The sequence below is a fragment of the Diabrotica virgifera genome, chromosome 2, assembly GCF_917563875.1.
Source record: "Diabrotica virgifera virgifera chromosome 2, PGI_DIABVI_V3a".
Classification (NCBI taxonomy): Eukaryota; Metazoa; Arthropoda; class Insecta; order Coleoptera; family Chrysomelidae; genus Diabrotica; species Diabrotica virgifera.
In genome coordinates this window covers 159,660,416-159,684,203 of record NC_065444.1, presented here as the reverse complement: position 1 = coordinate 159,684,203, position 23,788 = coordinate 159,660,416, and the positions used below count along the sequence as shown (strand labels likewise).

Here is a 23,788-nt window from a genome sequence, read left to right as displayed (position 1 = left end):
CTATTAAAACATTATGATTCCATTCAATAGGTACCTGTGAAGTTTTACATTAACAGTAAATTAAAAAAAAAAAAAAAAAAAAAAAAATACAATTTCAGTGCAATAAAGGGTATTTTCCCTATTTTATATATTCATTTAGTTTATAATTGTTTATTCAAACGATCTTCAGATGGCTGCAATTCAGTAAGTAAGTAGGTACTTAACACAACCACATTAAAATGTATCTTAACACTTGTAAAGGCTGTATGACACTATGCATTTTCTTGTATCATTTCTAATATCGTTTCTGATATCGTTTCTTGTATACATTTTCTTGTATCATTTCTTGTACGTACATTTGTGCCCTGTATGACACTATGCAAGTTCTTGTATCGAAAATTGTATGAAATTCGGCACGTGATTAGTCGATATTTTGTTTGTCACCCCGTGTCACGTTATGGTAGTACTGCATCTACATCTACAGCTGATTTTAAGGATTTTATAAAATTTATAAACTTTTAATTAACATTTTAATGTTAGAATTTTACGTTGACTGTTTGAGGTTGATTATTTGTGTTTTTATTTTGTTTTGATATTTGTGCTAAAATATTTGCATTAGAATTATCTTCAGTTTGGTCCAAATTAGGAGCTATTGTATTTTGTAAAAAGTTATGCACCATGAAACCTAAATTTATAGTTTGAACTTTACTAGGAGCTAAATATATGGTTATTAGTAGAACAGTAATCCATACCAAACGGTATATTAGTATCAATATAAGATTTATAAATAATACCTACAAAAACACAAATAAATTCATCAATACATGATCCCATTTTCATTTCAGCCGCCATTATGAGTAAGTAATTAGGCAATCCAAACCACGTGATTTTTAATGACAGGACGTATGGCAGGCAATTCAGCGTTGCCAGAGTTGTTAAAATTGTACCAATTTGATACAATTAACAACCAAACTTTTGATACTAAAGTCTCCTAAAGTAAAAACCTAAAATTTTGTGACATAAGAAATTTGCTTCAAATAATATTAAACGACGTTTTTTTAAGTTTTTGTACAAAATGTGTTGGTTTAGTACTTTGTGTCACTATTCCAGTCATTCCGGTGCATTTACAAAAATTTCTCTGGCAACACTGCACACAAGCGATTTTATTGGATACTTTATTTAAATTAAAATTTCAAATTTAAGATACAATGTGGTATTACTAAGTACCTAAAATAATAAAATATATATTACCCCGATGATTTTACCTAAAATCTATTTTAGGGATGCTCAATATTATTTTTTATTAAACTTATAAAACATAAAATTTGTTAACCTAGCTTTCTTCAATCTTCCAAATTACTTAGTTAAAACTTTTTAACTACTTATTAAAGTTTATTGACGTAAGCAATATTTGTTACTATGTCACAGAAGTATTTAGCAATACTTACATGGACATAAAATACGAAAATTACTTTAAAATACTAAAATAACACTATACTATCATATGCCTTCAATGTATTGCATGCCAATCGCCAGACATATTGGAATAGTTTGACAGATCGTTGGATTCCCTAATTATGACATTTTAGATGTTTTACCAGAAGGTTTTACGTTTTTGCTCTTTGCGCAAAAATTGGCGCAGTTCTTGTACAATAATCTGTGTCTGACTCAAATTCTTATATCGTTTCTGACATCGTTTCTTGTATCTGTGTATGACATTATGCATTTTTTTGACATATCAGAAATGATATTAGAAATGATACAAGAAAATATATAGTGTCATACAGCCTTAAAAGAGTTTTGGGTTTAAGTTATTATACTAAAACACTTAATGATATCTATAGATACATTATATCTCAAGATATTAACACAAATTAAAACACTAACCAGGGCCGTAACTACCATTGGGTCAACCGGGGCGGTGCCCCGGGGCCCCCGGCCAAGGGGGGCCCCACGGAGGCCTCTTTTTGGTTGGCCGTGCATATATTTTAACGAGAAAAATAAAAATATGTAATTTAAAAGCCGATATCAACGAAATATTTTCAAATGACAAAATTTTAAAAAGACAGCAATATAAAGTCTTAATTTTTCACTGGAGAAGTTAGTCTTTTCGACTAAAATGCATATTTCGAGTGCTTCGACGTCTTCTAGATTATCGAGGTTAAAATTATTACATATTATTGCAAAATGCAAAAATGTTAAATGACAAAATTTGATTAGTTTATTATTTCAACTTACCCGCAAATCATCCTCAATGTCTGAAGATTTATTGTCAAGACAATTAGCAATTATAAAATTTTTAAACTGGTTAATATTTCCCATAGCCATTTGTCCAAAATGACTCCTTACTAAAAGAAAGAAAACTATATGAGCAATATTATTCTTAATGACCACTTTTATAGGGGCTGTCCCCCTAGAAAGTTTAGGTCTGTTTTCTATTGCAACACTTTCGAGTGTAGGCTCAATGACGTATTATAAAGGTAGACACTGGCACTGCTGTAAAAGGTGAGATCAACATAATTACCTCGCTGAGGTAATTTTGTTTATTATTTTGATAAGAAGTAGGGGACGTAAAGATTTCTCCAGGCAACACGTGTAGACACAACGACAATCGCAGCAATTTATCGATATCAATCGAGTTATTTCAATTTATCGTTGCGTGTAAACGGTACATCGCAGCGATTTATAAGAATAGGAGTTTCTATCGGATTACATCAATTTATTGTAACGATCGAGTTAAACAGCTCTAAGCAGAGTCTAAACAGCTTTAAAAAAAAATCAATAAATTGTGACAATTTACCGTCACAATAAATTGCTCCGCATTTATTCCGGCGTCTAAACTTCACTTACTTCGTATCAAAACAACAAACAAAATTACCTCAGCGAGCATGTTGATCTCACCTTTTAACAGCAGTGCCGGAGTCTACCATTATTATACGTCATTTAGCCTACACTCGAAAGTGCACTAGAAAACAAAGGAACAGACCTTTTATTAATATTTAAATAACTCTTTTAAAAATATTTTTTCCCACACATTGCAACCGAAGTGAAGGTATTAGGTGACTAGCGTCATCTGGCAATTGAAAGATGAAGTAGTTTTCAATCCTAATAGCAACATTAACAATATTGAAAATATTAAAAATATTACTAAAATATTTTTAAATTGAAAACATTATTGGTACATTTTCCTGGTGACAACTCCAAGGTTTCTACAATTAGCAAGCCAAAGGATGCTGCAGTGAAGACTAATGCTGCACATTGTTCGGTTTTATTTTTGACACCTTTCAGAAACATCACTTAACTTCTTTCATTCAGTTGCCGTAAAGTCATCTAAATGTAAACAACTCAATTTTTTGTATGGCAAGTTAAATACCTTACCTTAGGGTAATATTCCTGTTGCCATTTGCCCATCACAAGGCATTTTATGTAAATATGCATCTACATGTATAAAGCATAAATTTTATATTTGAAGGGTTATTACCCCGATATTTCTTTGTGGCTCAGCTAGCATCCAGACTGTGAGTATAACCGCTTGTTTTTAACCTTAGTCATAATTTAAATATCAATTTTACATTAATAAAATAGGTTATACATACTTACTTTTAGGTCTTACACTGATGATGATTTTGTAATAAAATCGAAAACGTTTTGTTCTGATGTAGCCCTTTAGGGATTTTAATAAAATTTTATACCTTTTACAAAGTATTTATTCCAATTTTTGTGATTGATGGTATACAGCCAACTACAGGAAAAATTTTCTTTCCTTGTGGATTTTATATTCGTATTTAGCAATCCCTTTAATCGATGAGCAATCCATTTGCAACAATTTAATGCTGAAACACCCCGAAATTCCAGAAGATAACGCCCCTTACAGTGACCTTGAGCACCAAGTGATCCGGGGGTCGGTTACGATGGCATAATTGTATTGAGTGACCGTAAAACCACCCGAATTACAAAATTGGTCCTTAGTATAATCATTTTTACATGTTTATGCACTTTTTGATGCATTTTATACACTTTAAATTGCAATTATTATGCATTTCCACCCATTTTTGAATAGTAAACTTTTTTCTGACGTCATTCTGAATATAATGCAAAAATTTACAAGTCTCTAGGTGCTGTATTTAAAAATCGATTTAATTGTGCCAAATGCCCTCATCTATAATAATAAATTCAGTACTACAAGAGCCACTGTCGATAAATAATATTTCGTAAATGTGTCGTTATTTTATCTGCATAGTGTCACAACTCAAGAAAAAATATTTTTTTAAATATATTTAGCAGAATTAATACACTATTTTGAAGAGTTTAAAAAACCTTTGTAACTGACTAAAATAGTTATTATAGTAATTTTAAAAGTTTTTGAATTAAACCCGGAAAAGTTCTAGCGCCAATTTTAAACGTCGTGTTCTCAATACTTTGTCTTTTTTGACATATGACATTGTCTGAGCGGAGGTGCGATATGTATTTATATTACTTACTATGACACCCTGTTTATTATAAAATATTTACTTTTACTAATTATCATACCTGGATGTTCCCCTAAGTCTGCTGAAATTTCACTTAACCCTAAAAAAGACGCAATGTGAGTAACTAAATCCTCTTAATTTTGATTAATTTTAAATCAGTGTTAACATCGCTCTATTTAATGTGGTTTATTGTTTAACACGTTGGCTGCGTTTAGGGATATTTATAAACTTACGTTGAGTACGTTGCATATATTATGTCCCGTATACCCCATTTGCCACTGTGCATTACAAAAAAGTCGATGCAGCAAACCGTTAATGCAATACGAGGTATATTTATCCCGTAACGCAACCAAGGTGTTAAGTAACATAATCAGGAATCTAAGAAATTAAAATAAAATTAAAGAAAATTATAGTTTACTCTGAAGTTTGGATCTTTACTTCGGAAATTCTTCTCAAGAAACAAAAAACAAAAAAAAATGTTTATTATTGTCATTTATGAATGAGATATTTTAAAGGACAGGCGGAATGGAACAATGTAACTTAGAACGGGATGCTATAACATTGGCAAGACATAATACAAGGCAAATAAAAGTACCATAGGAACTTAGAACTGGATACTATACAATTGGCAAGACATAATACAAGGAAAATAAAAGTACCATAGGCACATAAAAGAAATATCAAAGAAACTTAGCCCATAGAAACTAAATTCTAACATTTCAACAACATTCAAAAAAACAAAGACATTTTTGTTTAAAACTTCATCATCATCATCATCATCATCCAACCAATTTACGTCCACTGCTGGACATAGGTCTCCCCCAATTGTTTCCACACTTCACGGTTTTGTGCTGATTTTTGCCAGTTTTTACTAATCCGCCTGATATCATCTGTCCATCGTGTAGGCGGCCTTCCTCTACTTCGTTTATCTTCTCTTGGTCTCCACTCCATCAGCCTTCGTGCCCATCTTGAATCTTTCAGCCTGGCGACGTGTCCTGCCCAGTTCCATTTGAGCCTGGTGATACGTTCTACAACATCTGCGATACCGGTTGTTTGTCTGAGATCTTCATTTCTTATTTTATCCCGTAGAGTTACGCCCAGCATGGATCTTTCCATGCGCCTTTGAGCAACCCGCATTTTCGACGCCGTTGCCTTGGTTAGAGTCAGTGTCTCTGCTCCATATGTCATTACCGGTAGCACACATTGGTCAAACACTTGTCTTTTTAAACCGATCGGTATACTGCTCCTAAATATGTCTCTCAGAGCTCCGTAGGCTGCCCAAGCAAGAGTTAATCTTCTTTTTATTTCGCATGTTTGGTTATCTCTGCCAATTCTAATTTCATGACCCAAGTAAATGTACTTTTCCACTAGTTCTACTTCTTGTTCGCGTATAATCAGCTGTCCGCTAGGAATCAGATTAGTCATAAATTTAGTTTTAGAAAAGTTCATTTTCAGGCCTATTTTCCAGCAGATAGCGTCTAACTCATTTAGCATTTTCTTTACTTCTCCTAGGTCATCAGTTATAAGGACTATGTCATCTGCAAAACGAAGATGATTTAACTTTTCTCCATCTATTTTGATCCCTTTATTGTCCCAGTTGAGCATCTTAAAGGCATATTCCAGAACAGTTATGAATAGTTTTGGCGAGAGTGTGTCGCCTTGTCTTACACCGCGTTCTATGCTTATCTGTTAAAACTTAACATTGAACAATAAATAACAAGGAACTAGGTAACCTATTGTAATCATTAAAGCTCGGATTATAGGCAAAATGCCTTTTTTTGCCTATTTTGCCTATTATAATTGTTTTTTGCACTTTTTGCCTTTTTTTGTAAATTCCGCCTATTTGTGTCTTTTTTAAAATTTCATGGTACTACTCATGATATTATTCTATTACTAAACTATTCTATAATAAAATTTTGGATCAATAATAAAATATCAATGGTTTGTTTATATAACAGATTTCTAAGAAAATGTACCTGATCGAGACTTGAGGGTTAACTATTTGGAAATCCCTAAGCTTTATTAGTTTATTATCAGTTGTACAGTCGGTTACTGCATCAGAGTTTAGTCACAAATTGCTATATCCTAGTTTAGTTTTGTTGCGTATACCGCAAAGCAAAGAACACGTTTTAAAACGTTTTAGACATTTGTGTGAAAAGATGACATCTAAATTAAGGCTATGGATCGCACCTTATTCGGAACTTTCTCTAGAAGGAGATGGAGCATTTTGTAAACCATGCGGCAAATCGGTAAGTTTTATTTTTTTTTTCTTTTTTTCTCGTCCCACAACATAACTAAATTCTAAAGCGGTTTTAGAATTGTAATTATTTTTTTTAATTCTCAGATTTCAAGTAGAAAAAAGTACTTTATTGACTAGCATTGTGGAACCCCACTTCATAAACGTAATTTGGAAAAATTAAATTCCTCTAAGTTAGCCCAAATATCTCTGCGGAATAGTTTAAGCAGATCAAAAAAAAAGAGGAAGACGCATTTAAATTTGATTTATGCCAAATGATGATTGCATCCAACATTCCTCTATATAAAGTTAATAACCCTATTTTTAAATGCTTTTTCGAAAAATATCTTAATAAATCCTTACCGGACGAGAGTACATTGAGAAAACATACTGTGAAAAAATGTTATGTGGAATGTATTTCAAAAATTAAGCGGGAGTTAGAGGGCAACTTTTTGTATATTATCGTGGATGAAACGACAGATGTATGAGGCAGGTATATAGCTAATTTAATGATTGGAATTTTGAACGAAACTTTGCGAGAAAACCTTATTTAGTTGCCGTTAAAGAATTGGAAAAAAACAAACAATTTAACAATAAGTCGATTTAAACAAGATAGTTTAACAAACCTCTTTTTACCCAACCCTATACCAGTGAATAAAATAGTTTTAATGCTTTCAGATGCTGCGGCATATATGTTAAAAGCTGCTGTTAATTTAAAGATTTTTTATCCTAATTTAATTCATTGCACTTGTGTAGCCCACGGGGTAAATAGAATTGCTGAAGAAATGAGAAATCTGTTTCCGTTGGTAAATAATCTTATAAATTTTATGAAAAAAGTTTTTGTAAAGGCTCCGTTGTGGGTGCAAATATATAAAGAAAGACTTCCCGGTGTCCCTTTGCCACCTAAACCAGTAATTACAAGGTGGGGAACCTGGCTCGAAGCTGTTTTTTTACTTTGAACACTGCAATGAAATAGAATTAGTTATGTCAGAATTTGATGATGATATTTCCGAAGCCATTCGAGGAGCAAAAAAAATATTAAAAAATCGCAAATTGAAACAAGAACTCGCTTATATCAATGACAATTATAAATTAATAGTTACCACAATTACCTTATTAGAAAAACAAGAGATAAATGTATGTGAGTCAGTAAAATTAATAGATAATTTAAAGACGAAAATTAAATCGGCACCTGGAAGTAACGGTCAATTAATTAAAAAAAAAATGAAATATGTTTTCGACAAGAATGAAGGTTTTTCGTTTTTATCTAATGTTGCTAAAGTTTTGAATGGGACATTTTCCGAGGAATTACAAATTATGCCAGATTTATTATCCGCCCCGAAATATACTCCAATTACATCTGTCGATGTCGAACGTTCGTTTTCAATGTACAAATTAATTTTAAGTGATCGAAGACATAGTTTTAAGACCGAAAATATTGAAAAACATTTAGTTGTTTCTATTAATGATAAAATTTTAAGTGGTTATAAATAATAAGTTATATTCCTTTATTGCCTATATTTTGCCTAAATGTTAATATTCCTGCCTTTTTTAATAAAAATCTTTGCCTATATAGGCGCCTTTTTCTTCAATTTTTGTTGCCTATAAATCCGAGCTTTAGTAATCATTATAAAATATCCTCTATATAGGGTAATTCAGTTTTACTTATAGGATGTGTAATACTGATTGTTAATAAATACATATAAAAAACAGGATGATTCATTCAGAATGTCCAATCTCTGAGTTGTAGATTCTAGACCTCAAAATATTAAGATTTAACCCAAATTAGTTAAACAGTGTTTTATTTAATAATTTAATAATTATTTTTACCCAGTACTTTTCAACTATTTGACATACCCTTGTCATACTTTGCAAAACGTGTAGTTACCGTACACCGTAATAAATTGTGATAAACAAACGTTTCTGGCTACTACGAAAGGCGTACGACTGGGGACAGTGAATGGTTTACCCTTCCCATATTCTACGCCACTGGCGAAATTGCTATTTTACTACAATATTTGGATTCTACAATACTGTCTAGGTAGATAGATTTATTCGTAACTATTATGTCATTAGTTTTCGGGATATTTGAAGTTTAAAATAAAACAGCACGGCTATTTTGATTAATATACCTATTGCACTCTTCCATTTTCAAATTCAAACAGCTCGAAAACTAATGATTTTATCGTTAATATAAAGATGTGTGTGCATACGAATATGAAGAGTATATTGTTTACATAAAAAGTATTGCAGAATGTAAAAATTATGCTAAAATGTCAATTATATCAGTTACGCCAAATTTGAGAAGGGTCAACGATTCACTTATCCCTCTACGCCTCTGGTAGTAGACAGAAACGTTTATTTAAGATAAGTTAGTACAGTGTACCTACACAGTATCTATACTTTTGGACAAGTATTATAAGGATATTTCAAATAATTTTAAAGTATTGGGTACAAAAATCTTTAAATTTTTACATCAATCCTCCCTATTACATAAATATTAAATATTTCTATCCAGTGCTTTAAAAGTATATGACACATCCTTATCATATTTGGCAGAAAGTGTAGGTACTGTACACCCTATTAAAATATGTTAGATAAACCTTTCTGGCTACTACCAGAGGCGTACGACAGGGGAAAGTGAATAGTTGACCATTCTCACATTTTACGCCACTGGCGGAATTACTGATTTAGCGCAACTTTTCAATTTTTCTATACTATCTTTGTAAATAATCATTTGTAACGATAAAGTTATTAGTTTTTGAGATATTTGAAGTTAAAAATAAAGGGGCACAATACATTAATTAAAATAGCTGTGCCGTTTCATTTTCAACTTCAAATATCTCGAAAACTAATGACATTAGGGTTACGAATGACGAGTGTATTATTTATATAGAAAGGATTGGAGAATCTAAATATTGCACTAAAATAGCAATTCCGTTAGTAGCATAGAATTTGGGAAGGGTAAAGCATTCACTGACTTTTATCGTAACGCCTTTCGTAGTACCCAGAAATATTTATTTATCATAATTTAGTAGGACGTACAGTATCTACATATTTTGCCAAGTATAACAAGGATATGCGAAATAGTTTTAAAGCACTTGGTAAAAATATTTATTAAACTTTCCCACTTATTAAAACACCCTCTAACTCAGTCAGAAGCCATATTTTATTTAAGTGATTTGGGCTAAATCTTAATATTTTGAGATCCAGACTCTTCAACTCAGAGATTAGACATTCTTAATGAATCACCCTGTAAAGGCGAACATTTTTATTTAGGTGAAACGTTAGAATAACGTGAAGCCATTGATTCTAGAATAACTGAAAATAATGTTATATCAAAAATAGAGAATTTGATAGATCTCAAATATGTAAACACTCATGAAAAACTAAACATTGAGTTAATTCATTGGCAATATTCACGTATGGTCTTAAAAGGAACAGATGGTAAAAAGAGAGATATCAAATAAGCTGCACTTGTTAAGATGAAACCGATTGCGTTGCAAATTTCTCGGCAGAATGCAGTAGAACCTGGTTCTTCTTTGTGTGCCGTGCTTGTTTTCAAGCGTTGGCTATGTCGTATTAACAAGCTGATGAAATGTTTCTCAGTCGGCAGCTATATGAAACAATTCATCGACTATTCGACCTGTCCATTGTCTAATGTTACGCATTCAGGACAGTTGTTTTCTTCCAACTCAGCGTTTTCCTTCGATATTGCCCTGAATGATCAACCGGAGTAAGCGATATTTAGGTCCTCTCATTATATGACCGAAGCATTGAACCTTCCTCATTTTTATGATGCGACGATAACACCACAACTCGAACGCTTCTAATGTGTTCAGATTCTTCACTTGTGTTGTCCAAGTTTCACATCCATAGAACAAAACGGAGCAGACGTAACACTTCAGTACTCTTAGACGTGTGTTCAATGACAGACTTCTACTGCACAATACAGAACGTCAGCTAATAAAACTTTTTCGTGCAGGTTGCAATCTGGTCGAAATTTCCTCATCTCTTTTAACCTTGCTACCCAAATATCTAAAATAAATGGTGTCAGATTGAACAATCTGAGATTTGCCGACGACACCGTTCTGATCGCAGAAACACTTAAAGAGCTAGATACATTGGTGAATAAGATAGCAGACTGCAGCGAAGAATATGGACTATCTTTGAACATAAAGAAAACTAAATTTATGGTAATATAGAAATCAACACGAAATGTCCAAAATTTATATTTACACAATGAAATTATCGATCGAGTTAGCAAATACAAATATTTAGGCACTTTTATAAATGAAGACAACGGTAGCTCAGCAGAAATCAAAATAAGAATAGAAAAAGCTAGATCCATATTCACTAAAATGAAGAGAGTTTTCTCTGGAAGAGATTTGAGCCTTGAAATGAAACTGCGCCTAATGAGATGTTACGTACTTTCTGTGCTGTTCTTCGGAATGGAGTCATGGACGCTGAAAAAGATTGATACCAAAAAATTAGAGGCATTTGAACTGTGTATGTATTGCAGAATCTTGAGAATATCATGGACGGAGAGAGTCACAAAACGTCGAGGTCTTGAGAAGAATGAATAGAGAAAAGGAATTCATATTTACGATCAAAAAACGAAAACTGCAATACTTGGGACTCATTACAAGAGGCGAAAGATATGAACTGCTTCGAATAATTATGCAGGGGAAGATAGCAGGAAAAAGGTCCATAGGAAGAAGAAGAAACTCCTGGTTAAAGAATCTACGGGAATGGTATAGCTGTAGCAACAACTAATTGTTTCGGTCAGCAGTTTCGAAAATACGTACAGCCCTGATGATCGGCAACCTTCGTAACGAAGATGGCACTTGAAGAAGAAGATATCTAAAGTGTTCCACCCTTTCCAGCATTTTGTTATCTAATTTTAGTACTGAGTCTTCGATATTAGTATAGTATGCTATGCATATAATACCATACTTATTGCAGAGCGTGAAAGTGGCCTTCATAGACTAAGATGGCCACCAATAAGGTGCAAGCTGGAAGTGAACAGCAAAATAATCCAGCAACAAAGAACTATCAGCTACCTGCGGGAGTCCTAATGCACAGTTATGTTGCCAACAAAGAAACAAAGCCAACAGAACGCAAGATGTCCTAATCACACTATCTAGCTCAACACGAACACATATCTACGGACAGAAACAAAGACCAAGATTTATAGGACATCAGTTAGGCCAATTATGACTTACACGGCGGAAACAAAGACCTGACACCACAAGGATAAAAAGACTGATGGAAACGTGTGAAATGAAAATAGTCCGAGATATCACAGGAAAATCATTATGGGAGAGACAACTTAGCACAAACCTCAGAAAAAGTTGTAATATAGAGAACATAAATGAGTAGACACTGAAAAGAAAAAAGAATGGTATAGCCATATAAGCAGAATGGAAGCAGGAAGACTGGTAAAGGTAGCACGAGACAGATTACCAAACAGCCGAAGGAGTATAGGAATATAGGACCTGGATATCTGATGAGGAGTCATCCGAAGATGGAACAGGCGCGAGCCTATTAAGGAAGCAGGAAGAAGAAGAAGTCTTCGACTTCTTTTTATTAATTGGACAAGGTTACCCACATAGAAAAGGAAATATGTAGAAAGAGAATACCACTTTCAGTAAGTCAATAATGTATTAAGGATACATTATCTATGTTTTAAAGTATCATGCACATAAAATGATAAAATCAGAGTTGGAGGTTAATATTGAGAGCACCTTCAATGTAAGACCAATTACCATGTTGGGACTATACCATGAAGTTTTCTTCTTGGGTTTTTTTCATGATGTAGGTACTGTGGTATTACTAACAGGAGAATTTTACCGTCATCATTACAATATGGGGTTGTCTCTTTAAAGTCAAAAATCATATGCTACGATTGTTCCACAGGTTCTTAAATTAAACTTCATGTAACTAAATTAACTATCTTTCAATAAAGTCCTCCTAGGAATGCAACTCAAAAATATTGACAATACGATTTTAAGTTATCTAGAGGTACTTTAAAATTTATAGAATATATTATGTTTCTAAATTCCCAATAAGAATAAGTCAGATTAAACTAAATTATTAGAAAATTTTTTTACCAAATGGTAAAAACAATTATTTTTTAATTTATTAGTATTTTTTATTTTGAGAACTATTTCCGAAGTAGAAATCGAAATGTCTAGTACAAACAGCAAATCGTAAAGATGTTGCAAGAAAATATCGTCTAAAAATATTCCCAATTATTATGTTACATACTTAAAAAACAAAAAATTTTTTCTGTACTTGACAGATTACTTACCTGGCACTACCAAAAAACAAACCAACATTAAAAACTTCATTTTCATTTATGCTAACTATAATAATTTATGCTGTGTTGTTTTGAGAATATCTATGTAAGTACTTCTTATATTAGTGTTTAAACAGAAACGAACGACATGCTTTATATTATTATTTCATTAACTATTTCTAGACAGTGTTGCCGCGCTATTAAGATTTTATTTAATATTAACGAAGTAAAATTATTTTACATGATTCGTCAAAATTTAATGGTGGGTAAAATAAAAATGTATACCATTTTTATTCAGTTGCAATGCGATGCCAAAACTGTCTAAATTTTTACTTAGTTCAGAGTTTTCATTTTCCTGGTAACACCTCCACAGCTTCTAAAAATTGCAAACCAGATGGATACTGAAGCAAAGACAATACGAGGGAATTCTACAATTTGCAATTTACATCCCCGTCTGTTTAACGTAGTAAATTCCAACGGAAAATGGTTCAAGTGAAAATTAAGACAGTTTTGGCTTCGTATTGCAACTGAATAAAAATGGTATACATTTTTATTTTTCTATTAGTATTACTCCTATTGAGCAACATAGGTCCATTTTCCGTTGGAATTTATTACGCTGAACAGACGGGGTTGCGAATTCCAGATTGCAGAATTCCCTCTTGTCTTTTTTGCTTCAGCATCCATCTGGCTTGCAATTTTTAGAAGCCGTGGAAGTGTTACCGGGAAGATGGTCCAATAAGTTTTTAATTTAATATTATTTTAAATATTTTTAAATATTTTATTGGGTTGAAAGCTTTGCCTGAATGGTATGTATTTGGAATATTTATATTATAAAATTTACGAAATTATTTATAAAATTAAAACGAAAATGACAATGGAAGGATCGACTGCAGCAATAATTACAAATAACGGTATCACCAAAAATATAGAAATAGCAAGTGGAGTACGACAAGGTGACTCTCTATCAACGTCAATATTTAATGTGGCAATAGAAGGAACAATAAGAGCTACAGAAATAAAAGGTACAATTATAACATCGATGTCGCAACTTGTGGCGTATGCTGACGACATAGCATTAATTAGCAGAAATCTGAACAGTTTAAAGGAAGAATTTACGAAGTTATGCAAGGAAGCATCCAAAAGGCGTTTAGAAATAAATCAAAACAAAACAAAATATGGACCTTATATGCTTAAGGAAAAATACAGATAATGTAACAAGTTTAAATATCGGTGAACATAAGTTTGAAAAGGTAGAACACTTTAAATATTTTGGAGTCTTAGTTAATGGAACTAACGATAGAAGCATCGTAATCAGTGAAATAATCCAGGCAGGAAACAGAGCCTACTGGAAATACAATAACTTCCTAAAAGATAAGAAGCTTACTCAGAATACTAAACTGAAGATTTACAAAGCAGAAATTAGACCAGTAATCACATATGGTGCTGAGGTAATGTATCTGACCCAGAAAGAGCAAGAAAGATTGAGGATCCTAGAGAGAAAAATAATTCGGAGAATAGCAGGCCCACTAGATTTAGGTAATAATAAATTTAGTAAAAGTAAGAGGACTTCTGAAAGGAGAAGACATCATCAGATTTATCAAGGCGCAGAGACTCAGATGGATGGGACATATAGAAAGGAGAAATCCAGAAGCCGTCATCAAGAAAATTTCCAAATGGAGACCTGTATCAAGCAGACCACGAGGAAGACCAAAAACTAGATGGGAGAACCAGATAGTCGAGGACCTTAAGAAGATGGGAGTCAGAGAATGGGCAACCATGAGCAAAAACAGGAACGAATGGAGAAAAATTGTAGAAGATGTCAAGTCACACAACCAATTGTAAAACCAAAATGTTAATGCGGATTGATTCACCGTGACAAACGAATCGAAAGAGCCCAAAGAGGGCGGCAATCACTCCGCTAGGAGTGTGGATGCCATGATGATGATGATGATATTATAAAATGTATGCCTTATAATTTTTTTTTGGTTATTATCATATCCATAATAAATTAAAATTAAATAAAGTTAGGAGATGCATTTTTATCCACAAAAGTATTTTAATTTCAAAGCAACCATTTGAAATGTATGCATTTTTTAGTGTTCATTAATTTTTTAAGTAGTATAGAATACAATAGTAAAAATTTTTGTAGTCCCATAGTAACATTTTTCTCATTCTCTTTTTCAAGAGCATCTCATAATTACGACACTGCAAAAAACAATGTTCTAAGGTTACGACATTTTCACACAACATATCACACACAGGTTTATCCGCACGTATTATTAAGTCGTCATCTGTGTTAACCCAGTATGTATAGGCGTAACCAGGGGGGGTTTTGAGGGTTATAACCCCCCCCCCATTGGGATGGACTTTGAGCTCTATACGCTTAGCACCATACCCCTCAAAGACTTTCCAGTAGTTGTAACCCCCCCTTTCCAGTAGTTGTAACCCCCCTTAGGATCATCCTGGTTACGCCTATGCCAGTATGACCAATCCGGAAGCGAGTGAAGGTTACTTGTTCTCTTTTAGTTTTAATTTTGGAATTTCATGATGGTTAATATCGACTTAGTGCAGTTTAATAGGAGAGGTTCCTCTCCACGTTTCCTGCCAGATTGTAACAGTTTTTTTAACTAAAATATACTTTCCGGTCTGTTTGAAGGGATTTCAGATTTTCTTCTGTATTTGGATTAGATAGGGCACTTTCTGGTATTATTGTTGTTCTGAAGCTATTTTCTTGTGGCATTTTTACAATTTTAACTATTTAGAATGGGAAATAAGCCACAATATAATTAAAAAATGATTTTTATTAACGTTTCGACGCCCAAATCGGGTGCCGTTGTCAAAATACAAAATACTATTAATATAAACAAAAATGTTGTTGCTTAGTAAAAAAATTCTTCTAATAATTTATTTAATTTGACTCATTTATATCGGCAATTCAGATACATATGATACATTTTAAAGTAGAAGACTTTAAAATGATATTGCCAATATTTATGAGTTGCGTTCCTGGGACGACTTTACTGAAAGATAGTTCATTCGATTACATGAAATCAACCCCAACTCAAGAATATCCGTCACAAAAAAATCATAGCATGTGATCTGTCTTTAAAAAGACAACCACATGCAACGGTGACATTAAAATTCTCGCGTTAGAGATCTCATAGTAAATCACGAGGGAAAACCAGGAAAAACCTCGTGATACTATCCGGACATCGTAAGTATTTGGTCTTACATTTAATTTACTCTCAAAATTAATACCAAATTCTGACTTTACTATAATTTTGTTTAAATTATAAATAATATCAATAATACATGGGTATATAAGTAATACTAAAATATAAAATATGTACTAACTCGACTATTGACTTACTAATTGTGGTATTTTCTTTCTATTGACTTCCTCTTTCAGTATGGGTATCCACATCCTACTGCATTCCACCGAGGAATTTGCGACACAATTGGTTTCGTTTAGCATAATTAGAGCCGCTTCTTTGATTTTTCTCTTTTTACTATCTGTTTCTTTCAGGACTATACTTGAATCTCTCCACTGAACTCTATGTTCATTATCCCATGCGTGTTGACATATTTGAGATCTATCAAATTCTCTATTTTTAATATAAGATTGGTGTTCACTTATTCTAACGTTTAATGGTCTTGATGTTTCACCTATATAAAACTGTTCGCATTCACAAGGTATTTTATAAATACAATTCTTTGTCCTTTCTTGTTCATTGTTAGGTTTAGTTTTAGATAGAATAGATCTCAATGTGTTGGTTGTTTTGAATGTTGTTGAAATGTTGAATTTATTTCCTATTATTTTAAGTTTCTCGGATAGTCCTTTTATGTATGGTATTGATATTTTCCTCGTATTATTTCTTGTGAATGTTGTAGGATCCCGTTCTATGTTGTTCTGTTCCATTCGATCCAATCTTGACAATTCCTTATTTATAAACGATAAAGGATAATCATTTTTTAATAAAACAGATGTTAAGAATTGTTTTTCTTCTAAAAAGGAATTTTCGTTAGAACAAGTAATTTTGGCTCTATCATATAAGGATTTTATGATTCCCTTTTTAACGTTGATGTTGTGATTTGATTTGTAATTGAGATATCTGTTGGTATGTGTTGGTTTTCTATACACTTGAGTCTCATATCCAGTATCCTTCTTTAAGACTAAAACATCGAGGAAAGGCAGGGTGTTATTATATTCCTTTTCCATTGTAAATTTTATTGTCTCTTCTTGATCGTTTATAATATTCAGGAATGTATCCAACAATTCTGATCTATGAGGCCATATTGAAAACACATCATCTACATATCTCCACCATACAGTGGGTTTTAAATTTTGTTTAGAAATGATATTAGTTTCGAAATCCTCCATAAATATATTAGCCAATAATGGAGATAAAGAGGAGCCCATTGCTAGACCAAAATTTTGTTTATAAAATTCATTATTTAGTTGAAAATAGGTATTATTAGTACATAATGTCAATAACTCCATTATAGCTGATACATTTAGTTTTGTCCTAGTTGTCAATGTATCATCATTCTCTAATTTCGTTTTGATTATGTTTAAAGTTTTATCTAATGGCACATTTTGTAAATAAACTGTTTATGTCAAAACTTACTAAAATATTATTTGGATTAAACTCAATAGTTGATAATTTGTTTACAAAATGTTTTGTATTTTTTATAAATGTGTCATCATTATTAGCAAATGGTTTTATAATGTTTAATAAAAATTTTGATAGTTCACTACAAGGAGAACTGATGGTACTACAAATGGGTCTAAGTGGTATGTTCGCTTTATGAATTTTCGGTACTCCATAAAAATGTGGTGACTTACTGTAATGAGGTGTAATTAATTTTCTTTGATAGTATGTTAGATCATTTTTAAATTTGAATAAAGTTCTATAGATTTTGTTTTCCAGTGTTTTCGTTGGATCCTTCGTTAATTTGGTATAAGGTCCATTTGTAATTAGATCTGTAATTTTGTCCTCGTATTGTATTTTATCCATTATTACAGTTGCATTTCCTTTATCCGCTGGTAGGATCGTTATGGAGTCATCATTTTTTAAAGTTTTTAAAGCTTTAATTTCCTCTTTACTGTTGTTCTGTTCAATTTGATTTGTCTTTTCCAATTCAAGTTTACATAGTACCCTATACTGTTCTTTTTCATGAGTTGGTAAACACTGTGATATTTTTTCCACTGAACTAATTATGTCTAATTTTGGAATAGATGGATGAGTAACAGCATAGTTTAAACCCTTTGACAATACCAAATTCTCCGTTGCATTTAACTGTCTATTTGATAGATTGACAACTGTCGCTAATATGTCATTATTTCTATTTAGGTTATCAAAAGTATGTATACTATTTTGTTCTAAAAGAATATTAAATTTATTTAAATGTATATTTCTTTGTTTCTGATATGAATTTTGATAAATTTTGTGTAAACTAAAAATAATTCGATCAAAATCAGAATTTGATATCATTCCGAAAAGCAAATCTTTAATACTTACGATGTCTTGTTCAATAAAAATTAAATTTGACCTGTGAAATTGTAACCTTTCCCGGATCATTGACAAACTGGCTCTATGTAGAATATTTTGGAGTCTTCTGCTTGAGTATGCTGGCCGTAACCTCAAGCCCTTCGGTATTAAGTTGTTATCTCTACATCGTTTTAAGAATTTGATAGAATTTTGACAGTGTGCCAGTTTCTCGTAGAAGGTTTCCAATTTCCTAAAATTTTGACACACGCTAGGCCCATACCGGTTTCTTAATGTTGTTCTGAAGCTATTTTCTTGTGGCATTTTTACAATTTTAACTATTTAGAATGGGAAATAAGCCACAATATTATTAAAAAATGATTTTTATTAACGTTTCGACGCCCAAATCGGGTGCCGTTGTCAAAATACAAAATACTATTAATATAAACAAAAATGTTGTTGCTTAGTAAAAAAATTCTTCTAATAATTTATTTAATTTGACTCATTTATATCGGCAATTCAGATACATATGATACATTTTAAAGTAGAAGACTTTAAAATGATATTGCCAATATTTATGAGTTGCGTTCCTGGGACGACTTTACTGAAAGATAGTTCATTCGATTACATGAAATCAACCCCAACTCAAGAATATCCGTCACAAAAAAATTTTACAACTCATAAATATTGGCAATATCATTTTAAAGTCTTCTACTTTAAAATGTATCATATGTATCTGAATTGCCGATATAAATGAGTCAAATTAACTAAATTATTAGAAGAATTTTTTTACTAAGCAACAACATTTTTGTTTATATTAATAGTATTTTGTATTTTGACAACGGCACCCGATTTGGGCGTCGAAACGTTAATAAAAATCATTTTTTAATAATATTGTGGCTTATTTCCCATTCTAAATAGTTAAAATTCTGGTATTATATCTGGTCTGCAATATCGTTACCTTCAATTTCGGTATGTGACCGTATCCAGACACAATTAACTTCGGTAATTTTATTTTTGGCACATTTTAGCTCTTTTTTTAATGGTAAGTAGATTGTCGCAGGATAGTTGATGTAATGACATTATTAAGCTGATGAAGACTGTAGTAATAATATTTTTCTTTTTACTTTTGTTTAATATCACAAGTGCTTTTAGTACGGAAAGGAGTTTACTAGGTGAAGGTAATTTTTAGGGTGCTTTCTCTTTCTGATTAGAAGATTGCTGCTTCAGTTTGATCTTAATTTTTGCTGTCTTCAAAGCATCAATATTTAATAGCTAAAAAATTTTTGATAAATTTAACAAGCTGGCGTTTCTGATTTGTTTACGCGTTTCTGATTTGTTTACGCGCAATAGGCTAGTGTCAGTAGTGGGGAGGCAAATTGTTTAAGGAGGAGGGGTTTTAATTGAGAAATTACCTTAGGAGTCCAGAAAATGGATTCCAATTTTTAACAAGTAGAAGCAGGAGCGTAAGCATGCATGAGGAAGACTTAAATATTGTTTTTTAAACGTAAGTTAGATCTAAGTATAGGGTTTAAATTGGACTTATACGGTATATATTTTGACTTATTAACTTATTACTTATTTTGACGTCAATTTTTTGGAGGAGATGAAAACGATTAACCCGTATTTATTCATATTTCTGTTTTGATATATTATGGCATGGAAGTTGTGCTGGACATGGTTGGGTTCGTTCAATCCTCAAGTTTCATATACCTTCTCTGTGAGCTGTAGATGCTTTTACACTATAAACGATACATAGACACTATGCGGTCGTATATCCCGATTAGTACATCCCTTTGTAACCATAATATCGTAAGTTACCCGCTTCGACTAGAGGAAGGTTCTGTTATAGGCCTATTTGTATGTGAACCATCAATAACATATATATTAGGCCATGGTCTATAACATAACCGTGCTGGAAAAACGTATTTTTTAAAGAAGTTCTCGTCAGTTACAATAATTGTATTCATTGTTACATCACTAAACTGTAATCTACGGTCGTAGTGATCTTCATTATATCTTGCAACAATTAACTATTTTTGAAAAATTTAAACGCATAATGAAAGATTACATTATCACTGAGGGCCAAAAGTCCCCTAAAACTTCTATATTGTTTATTTAAGTAAGTTATTAAGGTGAAAAAAACAGAAAATGTAGTGTGATTTTTAAAATCTAATATTTTATTTAAAAGAAACTTTTTGTTTATTCTATTACTATCTTTAGGGAACTATTGTTCCCTTAAACCCACTAAATATCTGTGTGCGTTCTAATGAACTCAGTATTGCGGTACGATTAGTTAAACACGATATTTTTGAAACTTTTTTACCTCTCAGTACTTTTTCGATAAGCCAGTTTTTATTGAGATATCTTGAACATTTGTAAAATCCACCACGAATATTATTTTCATATTACCATATCTCGGTAATCTTACTTAACCGTTTAAAAATATGTGGTGGATTTTACAAAAATGTTCAAAATATCTCGATATAAACTGGCTTATCAAAAAATTACGAAGAGGCAAAAAAGTTTTAAATCATTGTGTTTAGCCAATAGTACCACAACAATAATTTAATTCGTACGTACACAATCATTTGGGGGAGGGAGGTTTAAGGGAACAAAACCCCATAAAATTGTTATAGGGTGGAAAAATATCATTGTTATTTTTTCTAAGATGTTCCTGTCATAATAAAGTCACATGTCCACTTTCCATATAAATCTCTAAAGAGTTTTCGATATATTGAAAAAATATATATTTTCAGTTTATAATATAAAACCGCTCTAACTTTTTATATTTATGCATTTATTTGTACTAAAATAAGTTAGGTGCAATCAAACTATTTTTGGTCCCAGAATATGTGATTTAATTTTTTACCCACTTTTTGGTACACCCTGTATATCTGATACCATACTAATACATAAAGTCAGTGATAGGGTTGAAAAGTGAAAAGTTTTATGGAAATACGTAGCATATCACATAACTTTTTATGTGCATATCTACACTAGGGTAAATTAGGTCCAATTGAACTATTTTTCCCAAAGTGTGTGATTTAACTTATGACCTACCTTTTTGTTACACCTTGTAGATCTGATATCACATTAAATAAATATCTAAAAAACAGTGAGAGGGTTCAAAAGTTAACAGTTTTATGGAAATTCGAAGCATACCACAATAATTGAAAAACTGGCAGCAATGTACTTGATCACAATATCATAGTTGATTATTTTTACTGAAAACCCCATAATACGGTATTTGTTGAACAATTAATGTCCCAATATTTTGTAATATCGATTTGGGAAAAAATAGCTAGAACTATTATAATTTAATTACACTTTTATGACAGTAAATATATTATTCATTTAAACAATAATGAAGATATCCTCTCAAAATACAAAATAACCACATTGATAACAACTAGTTTTATAAATTTTCACAATATTTCATATTAATTCATAATAAACGTTGTTCCGTTATAATAGGGGAGGAAAGTATGCTAAATTTGTAGTTACTTGTGGCCCAGTATTGTTCTCATTATTTTTATTTCAAATTTTAGAAGACTATCCTCCTCTTTCTTGTTGATCGTTGTTGTTCCCATCCCATATATAGCAACAGGTCTTAAATATAGGTTCATCTTTGTTCTCTTACTTAGAGTCTTGCTCCTCAGAATATTTCTATTCATTTCTTTTTAACTTTCAGAATTCTTTCCTCTGTTCTATATTTTCTGGTTTTCGCTATTGTTACTGAAAGTAGCTAAAGGTGGATACATAACAGTTTGAAGTTTATGGTTCTGTGTTATTAATATATTTCTGAGTTGTTGTGTCGTTCTTCCAGTGGCGACGCGTGACTTTTTCTGAAGTGTTACCAAAACCAGATGTAAAAAATCTTATTTAAAAAAATGAAGATATGGCTAAATGTATAATATATACACTCACCGGCACCAAATTCCGCCCCCCAAAATTTTTGATTAAGTTTGACAATATATAACTTTATTATTTGTACTTCGATTTTCAAGATTCTTGCATGAGTTTGTAGGTACATGTATTGATGTAAATTGCTATTATTCTGGTAACAAAAATTTTTTGCTTAGATGACATTATACGGGAGTGAATGTAAGCGTTGTTTTTTTTCCTAACTTTAAAAAATTCTGTGGAAAAATTGGAGGGCTGATTTTGTTTCATACCCTTTTTGTATTATCCTGGAGGTATCACTAAGGTCTTGTTTTTTGAATTATCTGCATATCTCTTTTCTTGTAGGAGCTGTAATTAAAAACACTGCTTTGAAGGTTTATTTAATTAAAAATATCAAACGCACCAAAATTAACAAAACAAAACAAATTTAATAAGAAAACAAAACAATTCAATAGCGGTTATGTCCACCTCTTGCAGCAACGACTGCTCGGAATCTGTTTAGCACCTAATAAAGATGTGTTTTCCTTGCCTAGGGAATAGCCCGATATTCCTCTACTAGGGCCATAAATGTACCACTTTTTTGGAGGCCTAGGATGACGGCAAATAGCTTTTCTTATTCATCCCATAAATGCTCAATATGATTGAGATCTGGGCTGCATGCGGGCCATTCTAATCTTATTAATCCAACCTCAATTGTATGAGTCAATCAGTGTTTTTATTTACAAGAAATGGTACAGCTCTTACAAGAAAAAAGATATTCGGATAACTCAAAAAACAAAATGGTGATGCCTCCGGGAAAATATGATAGGACTATGAAACAAAATCAGCTATTCCATTTTTCCACAGATTTTTTTAAAAATAGGAGAAAATACAACGCTTCCTTTCACCCCTGTACAATGACATGCAAGCAAAAATTTTTGTTACCGGAATAATACCAAACAATATGAATACATGTACCTACAAACTGGTGCAAGAATCTTGAAAATCGGAGCACAAAAGTAATAAAGTTATAAATTGTCAAACTTAATCAAAAATTTTGGGTGGCGGAATTTTGTGCCGGTGAGTGTAGCTTCAATAATATCATTTTGTATATGACTTGAAACTCTCGAAAAAACCGATGTTTCTAGATGTTGACAAAATTTTTGATCTTTTTTGACAATTAATGTTAACAATTCCCCGTAATTGCCTCGATTGTCAGAGTCGTCGCACTCAAAATGATCACGAAACGCTAGTTCTTGTTTGGCCCAAAAACATACAGTATCTCTTATAAGTGTGCTAAGGACATACCATATATACCTATCTATTTTTGAACAAACTCATTATGTTTAACTTTTAAAGCATTAGTATTTGCTTTAAAAGCTTGGTTTTAGAGCTTGGTTTAAAAGAATTTTTGATTTTTGTTTTGCCA

General features: G+C 32.0%; 1 protein-coding gene across 2 annotated transcripts in view; it reads right to left on the bottom strand.

Moving 5' to 3' along the window:
• LOC114334642 (fibroblast growth factor receptor 4) overlaps positions 1-23,788 on the bottom strand; it is a 215,293-nt gene that overhangs the window by 36,560 nt on the left and 154,945 nt on the right. For both annotated transcript variants that reach the window (XM_050642874.1, XM_050642873.1), the window contains one exon: positions 2,218-2,327. In XM_050642874.1, coding sequence (XP_050498831.1) covers positions 2,218-2,327 — 110 coding nt within the window. The remainder of the gene's footprint in view (positions 1-2,217; positions 2,328-23,788) is intronic.